The sequence below is a fragment of the Montipora capricornis genome, chromosome 14, assembly GCF_036669925.1.
Source record: "Montipora capricornis isolate CH-2021 chromosome 14, ASM3666992v2, whole genome shotgun sequence".
Classification (NCBI taxonomy): Eukaryota; Metazoa; Cnidaria; class Anthozoa; order Scleractinia; family Acroporidae; genus Montipora; species Montipora capricornis.
Window position 1 is genome coordinate 34463286 of NC_090896.1, and position 15000 is coordinate 34478285.

The 15000-nt window shown below is 40.0% G+C and overlaps 3 protein-coding genes across 3 annotated transcripts in view; 2 read left to right on the forward strand and 1 right to left on the reverse strand.

Annotated features, from left to right (window-relative positions):
* LOC138032885 (general vesicular transport factor p115-like) overlaps positions 1 to 15000 on the forward strand; it is a 47678-nt gene that overhangs the window by 10648 nt on the left and 22030 nt on the right. Inside the window, exons 11-18 of the mRNA XM_068880591.1 lie at positions 617 to 701; positions 1845 to 1906; positions 3207 to 3271; positions 4218 to 4293; positions 4935 to 4999; positions 7073 to 7161; positions 12878 to 12962; positions 14723 to 14795. Coding sequence (XP_068736692.1) covers positions 617 to 701; positions 1845 to 1906; positions 3207 to 3271; positions 4218 to 4293; positions 4935 to 4999; positions 7073 to 7161; positions 12878 to 12962; positions 14723 to 14795 — 600 coding nt within the window. The remainder of the gene's footprint in view (positions 1 to 616; positions 702 to 1844; positions 1907 to 3206; positions 3272 to 4217; positions 4294 to 4934; positions 5000 to 7072; positions 7162 to 12877; positions 12963 to 14722; positions 14796 to 15000) is intronic.
* LOC138033358 (uncharacterized) lies at positions 7851 to 9504 on the forward strand. Its single transcript, XM_068881099.1, has one exon. It carries the CDS (start codon positions 7957 to 7959, stop codon positions 9502 to 9504), a length of 1548 nt encoding a protein of 515 aa, XP_068737200.1. The 5' UTR covers positions 7851 to 7956.
* Positions 9611 to 11944, reverse strand: LOC138033246 (uncharacterized). The gene is made up of 2 exons (XM_068881018.1): positions 11760 to 11944; positions 9611 to 11569 (listed from the first exon to the last, which is right to left on the reverse strand). The coding sequence occupies exons 1-2, from the start codon at positions 11930 to 11932 to the stop codon at positions 9796 to 9798; spliced, it is 1947 nt and encodes a 648-aa protein (XP_068737119.1). The 5' UTR covers positions 11933 to 11944; the 3' UTR covers positions 9611 to 9795.

Below are 15000 nucleotides of genomic sequence, written 5' to 3' on the forward strand. Positions count from 1 at the left end.
GCTGGATGGTGAATTATCCAGTGGACTGGGTTATCCACCTTTTGTTATCCACCACTGATGAGGACTTCCTGTTGAATTATTCAACCAACCTGGAACATGAACGTCTGATACTCTCTCTTGGTTTAGTACATATTGCTCGCAGATCTCATCCCAGCACATGCGCTCCAAAGGTCACCCACTTTCTATCCATTTGATGTCAGTAAAATGTGTACCAGTATTTATTACTGGGGACAACAGTTAACTAATGGGAATAAAATTAATAATGAAATATTAATGAGGTGGAGTGATTGGTGATCCCCAAAGTACATGACCTTTGTACATTGTAGTAAAATCATTGCAGCAACTGTTCCCAGACACTGGGACATGTAGTTAGAACTGGGCAACAAATTTGTAAAGTACATGTGCACTTTGTCATGTTATTATTATTATGAAAAAGTGTGTAACTTTTAAGCCTGAGTTTGTGAAACGATGTTGTTTTGTCAAGAATTAAGTTCCATAAGAGGAAACTTATTTGGATTCCATATGTTAAATAACATTATTAAAAGCAGTCCTGGCAAGTTCTCAGTAACTCCCTTTAGGTATTTACAATTTTTATTGAAATTTTGATTTCATTCAGGTATTGTCGTCGAAGATTGCTTGTTGCTGATGCAAAATCTCCTAAAATCTAATGTGTCAAATCAAAATTTCTTTAGAGAAGGAAGGTAAGGAAGTTATTACTTCGTACTTGTATATGTACATGATCTTTCACATCTGATGTTGTTTAACACTGCTTAACCCTTTCACTCCCATGGGGTTCCCCATTGACGAGTAAAATCGTCTGGCGTTAGACAGAGTAAAATCTATAAGAATCACTCTTGGGAGTGGAAGGGTTAATGGGGACATGATTTTTGAGTGAATCTAGCTGTTGCTACCCGGTAACCCTTTCACTCCCGTGGGGTTCCCCATTGACGAGTAAAATCTATAAGTATCACTCTTGGGAGTGAAAGGGTTGAACTGAGTTACAGTGTAAGCTGTATTTGAGCATTAGCCTACATGTACCTGTACTCTACCATAATAATCTTAATATTATAGAAACAAAATCGGCCTTGTCAGAATTTGTTTACTTAAGATAATACCACAAAGGCTACACCACCACAATGAGGCATCGACATGTACCTCCCTAAATCTTTGCTAAGTGGGTGCATTACTCAAAAAGCAGGAGGACTAAAGTACAGGTCAGTTTTTAGAGGTCACTAGTTACCAACCCCAACACTAATGCTAAACGTAGGCCTCATTACATGTATACCTAACATTAGCCAATTTGAAGGTTTTGGATTTCTTTAGTATACATGTCTAGGTATATGTTTAAGACAGTGACCTGTATCAAGTGACCTGGGTCCGGTTGTTGAAAAACCGATTAACGCTAACCCTAGATTATAAATTAACTCAGGAGTATATTTCTCTACTCCCAAATGCTGTTCAACGCTAATAAATTATTCGGCAAAGCTTTACAATAGAAGAAGTCAATCTTAAATACCAAAAATAGGGAAACAAAACTTTCACCAAAAAGTTGAAAACATGAAACAAAAGTTTACGCTAATCCTGGATTAAGTTAATCGGCTTTCGAACAACTGGGCCCTGTACTTTAGCCCTGTCGTACAAACAGTTTATAAGAACAGGTATGAGGACCCAGCCAATGATGACACCCGAAGCACTTAGGCCCTGACCCTCTGTTGATGGAAAACTCCTTTGCTGATTGGCTGTTGCCTAGAACCACACAATTCAAGACATCTGACTGTTTGTCAATACTACCTTCTGCATGAAAATTCATAGTCTCATTTCTTTTTTGTCCTTTTTTGTGACAGTTACATTCAAAGACTTGCACCTTTTTTTGAATTCGATGGAGCTCCTGTACAATCACTAACTGGTAAGCTGATTTGCTGACTTGCATTGTGATACAATGTGCACACTGTGGTGAAACAGTAGCAAATTATAGTACCAATTATTCAAATCAGTAGGGACGGTACAAATGTTCGTGATCCTGGGGCAGCTAACGCATTCTACGTAACGCCTTAATGAAGGCCTTTCTAAGTTCCTTGTGATCAATGGGACTGTTAACCTTGGTAATTCCCTTGAAAATGACGTACTATCCAGATTTTTGTCAAACTTGGCACAATTGATATTCATGCACAGGGCATTCAAAAAATGCAATTAAAAGGTGGGGTCACCGTGCTTGTTTTCGCGCTGCATGGTCTTTATTCTGAGTGTTTTTACCGAAGTACGCGAGAAGTGTTCGAAACTTAATCAAACGGAACATTTGTTGTTATATACTTGTTTGTCCGGGCTAAAATCTTTCAGTACAGTGATTCAAATTGCTCAATCTTGCAAAGCAATGAAAGCAAATTGGACCGCTACATCATCACCTCACACTCAGTGTCTGGCTCCAAATGCAGTTTCACATCATTTATACATAAATACTACAACTTCTACTATCCAACTTTTTTCTTCCTTAGAATATGTTTTCCATTTACCTATTACGAGTGCATAACACCATTAAAAAGGAGGGGTCACTGTGCTCGTTTAGGAAAAAATAGCGATTCCTTGACAGGTTAAGCTTGGCGTCAATAAAAATCCGCCATTTTATCAATGTGTGCGAGCTAATGCGCGCGCCAATGACGCAAGAAATTATGCGCAGTAAGATTGCGCAATGCAAAACCAGGGAATTACCTTAAAAGAGAAATTGCATAAAATAATATTACAGTATCTGTTTGGGTTTTGTGCACTTGGCTGAAAATTGAAGTGCCCATAAATTGTACACTATTCTACTAACCTGCAATAACAACGCTTAAGAAAATGCTAGCAACTATTGATTCCCTGTTGCGAAATTTATGTGTGATTTATGAGATCTCTAACTTTTTGGCAATTTTGAAAATCTAAGAATGTTTGACTCTTTTGAATAGATAATTATTTAACTGAAACGTCATGTTTGGTGCACTCAATTATTGACTAGGGTCAACAAGGCTAAAAATAACTGAAGCGTCATGTTTGGTGCACTCAATTATTGACTAGGGTCAACAAGGCTAAAAAAACCAAGCCTACTACCTGTTTTTTGCAAACTTCATCTCTTCAAAGAAAATACAGCTGTACATTGTACTAAGCTGCTTTCTCCATGTGTAAGTATATTTTCTACGGTCTCTAAAACGCAATGAAGTCAATTTTCCCCTCAGAAAATCAAGATGACGAAAGCTCTTGGTCCATGCAGAAGGTTTCCAATGTCAAGCTTATGTTACTGGTGGGTGACGTTGCTAAAAGGAACAAGCGATTGGGAAAAGAATATGTTTAAAGGGGTACTTTAAATTTTAACCATAGAGTGAGTTTCAATCGAGTGTCGTAAAGCCAAGACCAACGTAATTGCTTTGGCCAAAAAAATGACGGAGACAATCCAGTAAACCAATCAAAACTCGAAGTAATTACACGTGGCCGGCACAAAGTGCGGGAAAATGTGCACGCGCGAGCCACCATTGGTTTTGGTTTCATTTCTGATTGGTTGAAAAAGGGGTGCGAGAACTTTGAACCAATCACTGAGTGAAGTAGACTAATGCAAAAGCAAAAGTAATTCGCTAATTACTTTCGACACTCAGTTGAATTCCTTGTTCCATGGGGAAAATGGGCTGGGAGTGGAAATTATTCTTCGCCATGTCGCTTGGCCACTGCCACTTCTCTCGAAGACGTAAACTCCAAGCCGTTCTTTGCAACTCAGCAGTTCGGAGCTAGGTTATCACTTGTTATTATAATGCGCCAACTAAAGCCTCCTTTTGGCTGCTGAAACAAGGGCTTTTTTATTCAAATAGTGATCCATCTGATTATGAAGAAGAATTTAAGTTTTTTGCAACAAGTATCTTCACTGTTTTTTTTTTTTTTCAACACTACATGTATACGTTTCTGGACAGGTTTCTGGTTTCTTTTAACACAAACAAGTTGGGCCCTATCCTCACTAATGCGTCCTTTTTGGAAAACGCACAGCTTTTGATGCGTTTTTGCCTATGATCTACACAACAACGCTCGTCGGAAAACGCCGACGAAAGCGGAGGCTTTCGAAAACGGTTGCAAACTGTAGACGGTCGACTTTGTTTACTCAAACGTTTCTGTTATCTGCAAATGATCGTCTTGTTGTGAAAAGAAACAGCGCTCCTGTGATGTTTATAACGATTTTTTTTCGGTTTATTTTGTTTCTCTAGCTCGTTAGAGTGTTAGTTTCGCCAGACAACCCTCAACAATCAACTACTTCTTGTCAGAAAATCATGAACCAATGCGGTGAGTACCTGAAAGGAATGAGCCCTCTTAATTAAATTGGACGACTCACAGCAACAATCTTATCAATTTTAAGTGTATAATCTTTGTATACGGCCTACGGTTATCCTAGTGGACCAGAAAGTCTATCCATTTGCAGATAGCATTAGAAAGGGCGTGATTTGGTCAAGTTGAAGTTGAGCCCACGATCTCTTGCCCCGAAGTGCGATGCTTTGCCTTCTGAGCTAACCGGTGTATGCTCATGTAGGCTATTGTATACCCATGTACGCTAGTGTATGCTAATATACGCTAGTGTATGCCCATGTAGGCTAGTATAATGTGTTATTCCTAGTACAGTGTTATTTGTTTGACCATGTTAAACCACTATATGATTGCTACACAACGTGTCAACGGTATAACTCCATAAAACCTCATCCGGGAAAAACTTGAAAGTCAAACCATTTGCACATGCAAGTACAAAGACGGCACTTCTGTCATTCTCAATTCTTTTAAGACCTCGAGTATTAAGTGGGTACTCCAGATGCAGTGATAAGAACCTAGGGGTGTGCTCATGCAGTAGTGGGTGCTGCTAAATAGAGTATACAACTCCTTTTTAACATTCTCGATCGTTTCTGAAGCTTCTATCGTTGTGTTCTTGTTGATAGGGCTTTTACGGCTGCTATGTGATATCCTCATGTCTACTGGAATTCCCGCAGATATTCTAACGGAGGTAAGCGTGGGATCAGCTTGTTCAACTGTTAGCCAAAGAGTAAATTTAAGTAAAAGTCGTAAAACGAGCGGTGTAGTTGCAAAGGGACACTTGTGTTTATAATAGATATTCAATAATGTGCATGAAAAATTTACTCCATTCTGATTGGCTAAGAGAAATGCGGTTTTCAGGTAACACGAACATGTAAAAAGAGGTAATTCAGTGAAAAAAGAAGTAATAGCAGAGCTCCGCGCGTAGCACCATTGGTAAGAAAATAAGGTAACCCATCTGTGCGAGAAGAGTTGGGTTTGGTCATCGTACGACCGTAAGTAATTAATTGAATTAAGCCGTGTTCACATTAGGCCTCGATTATGATCGAATTATAATCGAATTAAGTATGAAATGAGTTCACATCTACTAATTACAGTCCCTGATTATAATTGGATTATAATTATTTCAAACAACCTCAAGGGGGTTGTTTGAAGTAATTACAGTGCGTAATTGAACTGAATGTGAACAGACGAAACTTCTAATAGCTTTATGGAGCGATGGTTTGGATTTGTCTTCTTCTATTCACGGAGTTTATCCTTGGTTCTCTTCTCGCCTCAAGCACATGATGGTGATGATAATCGTGGCACCCCCACGCGATACGGCGCCATTTTGTCTCACACTGCGAGGTTACCCTACGTATTGTATTTGAATTTTCGCAGATGTGAGCAGAACCATAATTGAATAAAATTAAATGGAGTATAATAGCCTGAATTATATACTTAAGTTGATCATAATCAACGTTGAGTGTGAACACGGCTTAAGATCCTTTAGTTAAACACGATGAGAATAAAAGCATTACATGCTTGAGAGGTCGTGTGTGACTGGCAAATACCTAAGTAACCTACTAGAAGAAGTGGATAAAATACATCAAGTGAATAAATCAAGCTAAAAGTAAAGAGTGACAATGCAAAATGCACTTTCAAAATTCAAGATAATTTAAGATTAAAATCAAAAATTAAAAATTGAACGTCTTCTTCGCTACCAACTATACGGGTGAACTGGTGAATCTGAATTCCCTAAATGTGGGATCAGTGTGGGATCAGATTGCATCTTTCTGTAAAATTGCTTAAAACTACAAGAGTCTTTAAAATAATGTGAGACAAAGTTCTATAACACAGCGCCGCTATAACGAATCGAATTTTTCAAAAAATGCGTGGAAAATCGCGGAACAACGGAATTTTTGTGTCCTCTTAAGTTATACGGACTATTGCGCCATTATCACAAACTATGTTGTAAAATAGTTGATCCGAGCTAGTAATCGAAAGTTCGTAGGTTCGTTAGCGGGAACCCCCTGATTTTTCCCTCAAGTATCTCCGAGTTGACATTGAGGAAAATACATCTCTCAGGGCCTTTTTGCATGGAGGGAGGGTGCCGCCGTTGACCGAGTTACTCGGCTAGGAGGGTTAAAACTAGCCCGCCTTTACATGAAACTCACCCAAGCGGAATGGGTAGTGAGCTATCTTTTGAGTGGGCCACCAGGTACAACAAACAAGGTGGCAGACAATAGATTTATTTATTAAATCTTTATTTAACCACGGTACAATTGATCAACCACTATAAAACATTGCGATAAAATATTAATTATGGTTAAAAAAAAGGTTTAAAATGCGACGGGTCGACTTGAGTATTGAGTTAAGGCTTCAGTTCCTTAATGAAAAACATTTCATACAGAAGACAATCAAACTTAGTTTGGCATTTCTTAAGAATAGAGAAATGACTGCTAAAACTAGATGTGTCAATACCACCATGGATATTAATAAGATGCTTACCTATGGCAGAATACCTATGTTCCTGAATACGTTGATGCAAGTGCCTTGTAGTAAAACCTACGTAATGAGCATCACACTGGTCCCATTTAAAATGATCCACAACGCATTGATTGTTAACTAAATCAGGCTTCTTCTCCTTTGGGCGAAAAATCTGTTGAATAGGTTTACTGCGAAAGACAGGTTGAATGTCGATACCGATGTTAGAACTCCGCCGCCTACTTAACTGTCAGCTTTGTGAAAACCATGAAGTTTCACTCTTCTTCAACCTTTTCAGACCATCAAGACCGTGTCGGAAGTCATTCGTGGATTCCCCGCAAATCAGGAGTATTTTTCTCAAGTCACTGCGCCATCCAACCCTCCCAGGTTTGTCTTTGTTTTGCTTGATTTCTTTTGTTGTTGTTTTAAGTCATTCATTCATTCTGGATGTAAATTGATTAGTATACACGTAATGCATGGTCCCGAGGGAAACAGTTAGTTTTGTTTTCCCGAGACGAAGTCCAGGGAAACATCAGGACTTGAGGGAAAACAAAACTCACTAGTTTCCCGAGGGGCCAGACATTAAGTGCTTTGTTATATATTTAGACTTTTCCTGCAGCAATCGCAGCAAAACATCCCGAGCAGGCAACAACTGCGGAATTTTATCCCGGTCGGGATACATTTGAATTTGATCAGGGCACGTGACCAAGAATCAACCAATCACAATGCTCATTTTGTTGAGTGAAAGTCTAGGTCTATAACAATGGTTGTTGTTGGTCAGTCACGTGCCATTCACCAAAACCACGTGTCCATCACCCAAGAGTAAGATTTACCCAAAGTGTCTATTTTTAAACCAAGTTTTGCGGGAACATAAACAATAGACCAAATCGGCTAACTCAATGTTGCACCCACTTCAAACCCTTTGGGGTTAAAACGTTTTTGTTCCAGGAATTTCCATATCATTTGAATGTGAATGACATCATATAATGCAAGTACAATACACAAAGGATCTTAAACTCGCCGTGTGATTTGAATTTGGCTTTTTTATTGCACAACTGATCACAGAGCTCGGTATACACCCTATGCAAAATGAAAAGGGACTGGGAGCGATACGTGCGAGAACGAGGCTAGTTGGGCCAAGAAAAAATGGCCGCCTGATGCGAAGGGCGCCAAATTTTAAATATGCCGGCAAATTGTTGTGTTCCCAAATGCACCAAAAAGCTGTACAGGACTGAAAATGGAAAGAAAATTTCCTACTTCAAGTTTCCAGATGATGTGAACCTCAAGAAACGTTGGCTGCATGCTATTCGTCGCGACGAATGTAAGGATTTTACTGTCAACCAAAACACGAAGATTTGCTCTCGTCACTTTAAACCTGAGGACTTTGTTAAGTCTGTCGGAGGCCAGCGTATTTATGTCAGGGAAGGGGTCGTGCCGTCACGTTTTTCTTGGTCACAAAGTTCTCCGCTAAAGAGAAAGCCTCCTAAGAAACGTATGTTTACGTCGAATACAGACACAGAGTTGATAGTATCTCAAACAACTAGTGCAACTGAAACCAACGGTGATAACTGCACTTCATCGGCGGCTGGTAGCTCTGCTGATCATGACGTGCAAAACGACACGGATACGCAAGGAAACACGACAGAAGATTTCAAAGAACTTCTCGAAAAACTGAAGAGTTTGGAGCTTGAAAATGCTTCGCTAAAGGCTGAAATAGGAGTTTTGAAACGTCAGAAGGGTCTTGCAGATTCTCGCGTTTTTCAGTTGGGAAATTTTACCTCTGACGAGGACATCGCCTTTTACACCGGCTTTCCTAACTTTGCTACATTTAATGCTGTATATGAATTTTTGAACACTGGAACGAATGGGGAGAACATTAGGTACTGCTCGTCAAAAGAAAGAAGTGTCCCAAAGCGTTTTTATGATGAGAACGAAAATGAAACCGAGGAACCAGAGGAATGCACTCACAAAGGTAGAAAAAGGAGCTTAGAAGCAAGAGAGGAGTTTTTCCTTGTACTCTGCAGACTAAGAAGGGGATTTGCAGAAAAGCATCTGGCTCACTTGTTTCATATCTCTCAGTCAACAGTGAGCAGGATATTCCTGTCCTGGATAAATTACTTGTATCTTAAATTTGGTCAGGTATCTATATGGGCAAATAAGGAGGTTGTTACAGTTACTATGCCAGACAGCTTTAAAGACAAATACTCTTCCACCCGTGTAATAATCGATTGCACAGAGATTAGATGTCAGATGCCTTCCAGCCTTCTTTTGAATTCGAAACTGTTCAGCTCGTATAAAAACCACGTAACTCTGAAAGGCTTAGTTGGAATTGCTCCTAGTGGAGCTATAACTTTTATCAGTCAACTATACAGTGGAAGTATTTCCGATCGCGAAATTGTTGAGAGAAGTGGTTTTCTGAAGTTAGATTTTGATAAAGGTGACACTGTGATGGCCGATAAAGGCTTTACAATTGAAGATCTCCTTCCACTGGGTGTGAACCTAAACATTCCACCTTTTCTAGGGTTGTATACCCAAATGACAGCACAAGATGTTATCAAGACCCAGGAAATTGCCTCGGTAAGAATACATATCGAACGAGCTATTAACAAAGTCAAGAACTTCCGCATTTGGGATAGTGTCGTACCACTTAGTCTATTTGGGGTGGTAAATCAAATGTGGAGTGTCTGTGCCTTTTTGTGTAACATGCACGATCCTCTTATTTCCACGTAACATTTAGGCAAAGGAATAATGCCTTCTACAGAAGACAACATTATTTAATTAAGGCGCCAGACCCTAATGTTATGTCTCAGAAAGAGCACAGATTTGGTAAACTAGGGTTTCGGCATCTTTGTGCGCTAGGAGCTAGTAAACTGTCATTTATCTTCGTACAGTCATTGTGCTCAAGAACTGAGAATAAAGAAACTAATCTTACAAAAGTTTTATCTTGAAAGACATCAAGGTTGATACTCTGTTTTAGACATATGTGTCATTGCTACAATTTAACAACAATGACACGCTTTTCTAATGTTTACAGAATTCTAAAGCGGCTGGCTCTATAAAATGATTGAAGTAGCAGTTCTTAAGGCATTCATTCAATGTGTCCCAGAACTGAGAATCAAATGTGATCCTCTCTACACTCATGCCTTTGCTGGTGTAAATTACAAAATCACACCAGCTAGCCCCTGTAACAGCAAGTTGACCCTGTATTTGAAAGTAGTACTGATGTCCCCTTTTCAGTCTTGGCTGTCCATTTACATTTTCTGAAAAGAAACTTTCATCTGCACATGAAGCGAAGGGACTTACATGAAACTTAGTGAAGGGACATTTAACCTCTACTAGTCCAAAAGGCTTACTACAACTATGATCAATGACCTTGCCATCTGGCGATGCTGCCAAAATTGGACAGGCCATACTCACAACAAGGCCACTTTTTAACACTGTAACTGGATTCCTAGCTGCAAACATATATTTTCCATATTCTTTCAAGGCTACAGGTTCATAGGTTTTCCCGTGTTCTGTCTGCTTGGAAGTAAATGGCTTGGGATGAAGCAGATTGTTTACTAAAGAGGCATGATTTCTTTTCCTTTTTGCAATGGTGTGGAAATTAGAAGCTGTAAACCGAAATTTTCTTTCAGCATTCCATTCTTGGGAGGCTGCTTGTTCTCTTGTAGTCTTCTCTATGTTATTGAGCTTTACCTCATCAACAGTCAAATGATCCAGGAGTGCTTCTTGGTTCCTGCTCAAACCATCTGGCTTTTTGTACTGTTCAGAATGTTGCAAAGGAAATGCAGGAAACGCAGATATAGCATTTTGGTCATCATTACCATGATTGCCGTCTGCTCTAGGCACTGAGTCAATATTGCAGAAAACTTGAAAATTGGATTCGGAAAACTGTAACTGATAACTTGCATATGAACCACTCGGAGATTTTCCAAATTTTGTTTCCTGTAAGTTAGTACCACCAGGAGAAATGATTTGAGACAGGGCAAATTTAGGATTGATCTTTTGAAGCTTGTCTTTCAACATAACTTCATCTGCTGTTTGTGTGCTCAAGTTTTTCCTAGCTTCATACAATAAACACCTCACACCACTATCAGGATCATAATCGCTATCTAATTTGGACCTCTTTACATTGAGTTCCATGACAGGTTGGGGCTTGATTTTTTCCCCTCTTGCAGGTCTGTGCCACAGCTGTAAACTGGAGGTGCATGCCTTAGGTTGTGCCATATCAGATTCATGGTCCAACCCCTTGACATTTTGACAGCTATACAAGCTAAACTTACAAAGTTTCATCATAAGTGCAAGTACATGATTACAAAAGCCAGCAGATCCCGCCACGCACGTACATGAAGCATACTTTACACTTCCACTCACTAAACAAAGTGCAACTTTTAATTTATGAGGGGCTTCATTTTTTTTAAAGCTATGATGACACAAACATTGAAAAAAGAAATATTCATTGTCACTAGCAGCAACTACGTCCTTCAAGTATTCGTCTTCAAGGAACGTCTTGGCTTTTCTCATGCTTGTTGGAACTGTATGGCTCTGTTTACTTCGGTCAATGTTTTTCCCAGACTGAGAGACATGCAAATCCATTTCTGCCTTTGTAAACAATGGCATTCGTTGTAAGCTTGTTGACCACCCAGTCGATGGAAACCTTACAGTACTTTCCTTTAGCAACGGATCATTTCGAATTTGTAATTTTTCTTGTCTCTGCTTTCGACGCGTGTAAATAAGGTTCTTGTCCGGATCCACAACATCTTTATCACGACCAGAAGCCACATATTCAAGTACTCTACGGAAAAATTAGCACACCAGTTAATTGTGCAGAAACAGGTAAGCGACGGAAATAAACATTAAATCTCCTGATCTCTACTTGAAATAAGAAATAAGAAATGTTAAATATCGAATCCTTTTAACCAAGTACAGTATAAAAAGCCCTTATTATTACGACTACTGAGAAATACATCGATAAGCTTACTTGCCTTTTTGCTAACTGTGCCTTTGTTTTTAATCCTTTTGCCGGGTCGCCACGACATTTTAACCAAAAGCGAAGCTCATCCGTGGTGAGTGTTGTAGGATTTCGTCCTTGAAGAGATGCTCCTGGTATATCGCCCTCGGAAAGACGGCTGGCACTTACAGTTCGATCAGCAGCCATATTTTACCACGAGTAAACAGAACAAGGCCCAACTAGCCTCGTTCTCGCACGTATCGCTCCCAGTCCCTTTTCATTTTGCATAGGGTGTATGGCCCCACTGTTGATTGACAAATCATCCGTATGGACCTAAGGCACTGCGCCTTTTATAGTGCGTCTTCGTGTTTATCGTGGTGATAATTGTTTTAGTGTAATTTTCAGCGGTGAATATCAAGAAAGTGCAAAACGTGCTAAAACACGATAAAAGGGCACAAAAAGTGCTTGATTAGCTTAGCAACCGCGCCTCCAAAATGTTATATTCACCGGGTAGCACGGTAAATATGACACTAAATTCATTTAGTATAAATACCCAGGTGATTATACAAAATCGCGCGCTCTCATTGGCACGCTATCTCGGATTATCAGCCGATAATCCCCTCGACGGACAAAATGGCTGCCAGTAGTCGTTCTGCCACTGTAAGTGAAGATGATTTTGCGTTGAAATGTTTTTTTTTTTCTCTTTTTTGAAATAATCACCTGTGTATTTATACTAAAACAATTATTCGCCTCAGGCTCAGTGATTATCGGTGAATATTCACCTCGACTTCGTCTCGGTGAATATTCACCGATAATCACTTCACCTTCGGCGAATAATTGTTAAATATTCACCGCTGAAAATTATACATGTACTAATGATGATTATGATTATGATGATACGTGATAAAAGATTTCTTCAACATAGTAAATGCTGTGGTCGAGTCCAATTTAAGAATTTTTACGTTTTTGTTCTTAAAAGAACAAAAACGTAAAATTACATTTGGAGAAATAACATTACTAAGAACTTTTAACATTATAGAGACCTGGAGACAACGCTACAAGTGAATTTAAATTAAGAGAATTTGAGTTAAGATGCTTGTTAAAAGCGTGGTTGTTGCGCACTAAAAATATGAACTGGATTTTTGTTTTCAGTCCTGCCATTGTTGTCCTCCTCATGTCCATGATTAATGACAAGCAGCCTTTAAGTCTACGATGTTCAGTCCTGTACTGTTTTCAGGTAGGAACGTCTCAGTAAAAAAAATGTTATCAGTATAGCGATCTTTTGATTGGAAATTTAGTAAGGCTGCGAGGCACACTTGTCCAAAAGTGCAAGTAGTTAGATGGGTGCTCGATGATAATATCCAACTCGAAGTGTCCCTTTGAGTCTAAGCATTTGTTAATTATTTCTTATTTGTTACTTCTTTCCAACAAGGTAAGTGTGAGAGGCAGCCGTAGCTGATCAGTCGGTTAGTGCGCGGCTTTCTGAGCTGGAGCTCAGCTCGATCCCCGTCTCATTCCATCGACGTCTGTTTCGACTTTTTTTCCTCCGATCCGTGTAGCTGTAGCTTTGAAAACTCGTAAAACGGAGCATTTACGGAGGAAGGATAGGGGGGGGGGGCGCACCGAGGGCCACAAGTTTATCAGTACCCTCGTAAAAATAAGTACCTTTACCTTCAGTGCGGTCGACTCCAGATCGAGTAGTCCGGGTTTGGGTCCTGGCCGGAGACATTGTGTTGTGTTCTTGGGCAAGACACTTTACTCTCACGGTGCCTCTCTCCACCCAGGTGTATAAATGGGTACCGGCGAATTTAGCATCCCATCCCGGGGGAGTAGGAGAACTCCTAGTCGCTTCATGCTACAGTAACCGGAGATAAGCGCCGGCCTGATGGGCCTTCTAGGATCGTAGCAGACTTTACTTTACCTTTACCTTCAGCGTTAATTTAAGGCCAGGGCAAATACCGCTGTTTATCTTTAGTTGTGTAGCCGAGATTAAGGACACTTTGTGTCGTTAAATGGCCTTATTCCCAAACACGAACACTTTTGTCTCTTATGTACGAGGTGTTTGTTTGTGTAACTCTTGTCAATTTCTAAGTGTCTCAGTACTTTGTTGCGAGAGCCAGTAATAATGTCGCAGTGTAAGTGGCCCGCGTAGAATAGCAATGCTAACAGAGCTCTTCTCTTGACTGAGGGAAAGAAGAGCTCTGGGGAACACTGAAACAAAATGTCTTCTCATTGGTTTTCGTGAAGAACAATCAAAAGCGTATCTAATTGGTGCATTCATGTTAGCACGAGGAGTAAGCAGGCCCCGTAAGGTTCAAATAGCCAATTTTTGGCGATAAGAACCCTACGGGGCATGTTCTCATACATAGAGTTTCCCAGGTCGATCCAAGGCTCTCGTGGCGAGAATGCAATGCTAACGGTGGGCCACCATGCATGGTCTTGTTTGTTATGATTTGTTTGTAAATAAAGTACAAGTATAAAAGTACACGAGTGATGCTGAAGTCGGAGAAAAGAACAATGGGACACTTTGCGTCGCTTATCAGAATCGCCATTCGTCTAATTATGTGCACATCTTCGAGGACAACGTGTCAGTTCTTACCACGTGCTCGGGGTTTGGAGGTCAAGTTATTGACTGATAACGTTGTCGTGGTACTGTGATTTATGAACAAGAAGAAGCTGTGTTATCCATCCGTTCCATTTAACGATAGATTTGGCGTCCGTGAGAGGTAAACCAAAGAAAATTCTGATCCTGAGCTTCCGAAATGTAAGCTTACCACAGAACGTTCCTTTGCCTTTGAGTGGGGTAGGGGAGGGAGCAAAGGCACCGTGGCATAATCCTCTCACTGGAGATGTAGGGTCCATCAAGGTCTTCGTAGTCAATGACTTTGCTGGCAAATGCTGACTATTTCGTCTCATGCGCTCGGCTCTGTCTGGAGTTTAGTTAAAACATTTTTATGCTAATTAGTTCAGTTTTAATGGTCTTGTTTATTCCAATAGTGTTATCTGTATAAAAACGAACAAGGCCAGGATGAAATTGTCACCACGCTACTGCCATCATCGGCCTCAGCCGGTAAGAAGCGTACAGCATTTTTTAACCGCTACATATGTTTAAACGGCATAATTATGTTGAAACGGAAATCAAATCTCTTGCATGAGGAGTATTTATTATACTCTGTTAGTAATAGCCTTTGTAATTAGCAGTTTTTGCAGAAATATGCCCCGCGCAGCCTATTTTTCTAATTAAGGTCTCACTCACTGTTACAGAGAGGGGCACG

Excerpts from the sequence above, each read along its gene's own strand:
- LOC138033358 (XM_068881099.1), top strand. The coding sequence starts at position 7,957 with ATGCCGGCAAATTGTTGTGTTCCCAAATGCACCAAAAAGCTGTACAGG.
- LOC138033246 (XM_068881018.1), bottom strand. The coding sequence starts at position 11,932 with ATGGCTGCTGATCGAACTGTAAGTGCCAGCCGTCTTTCCGAGGGCGAT. Across the intron at positions 11,570-11,759 it reads AAGGCACAGTTAGCAAAAAG|AGTACTTGAATATGTGGCTT; the intron begins GCAAGTAAGCTT and ends ATTTTTCCGTAG.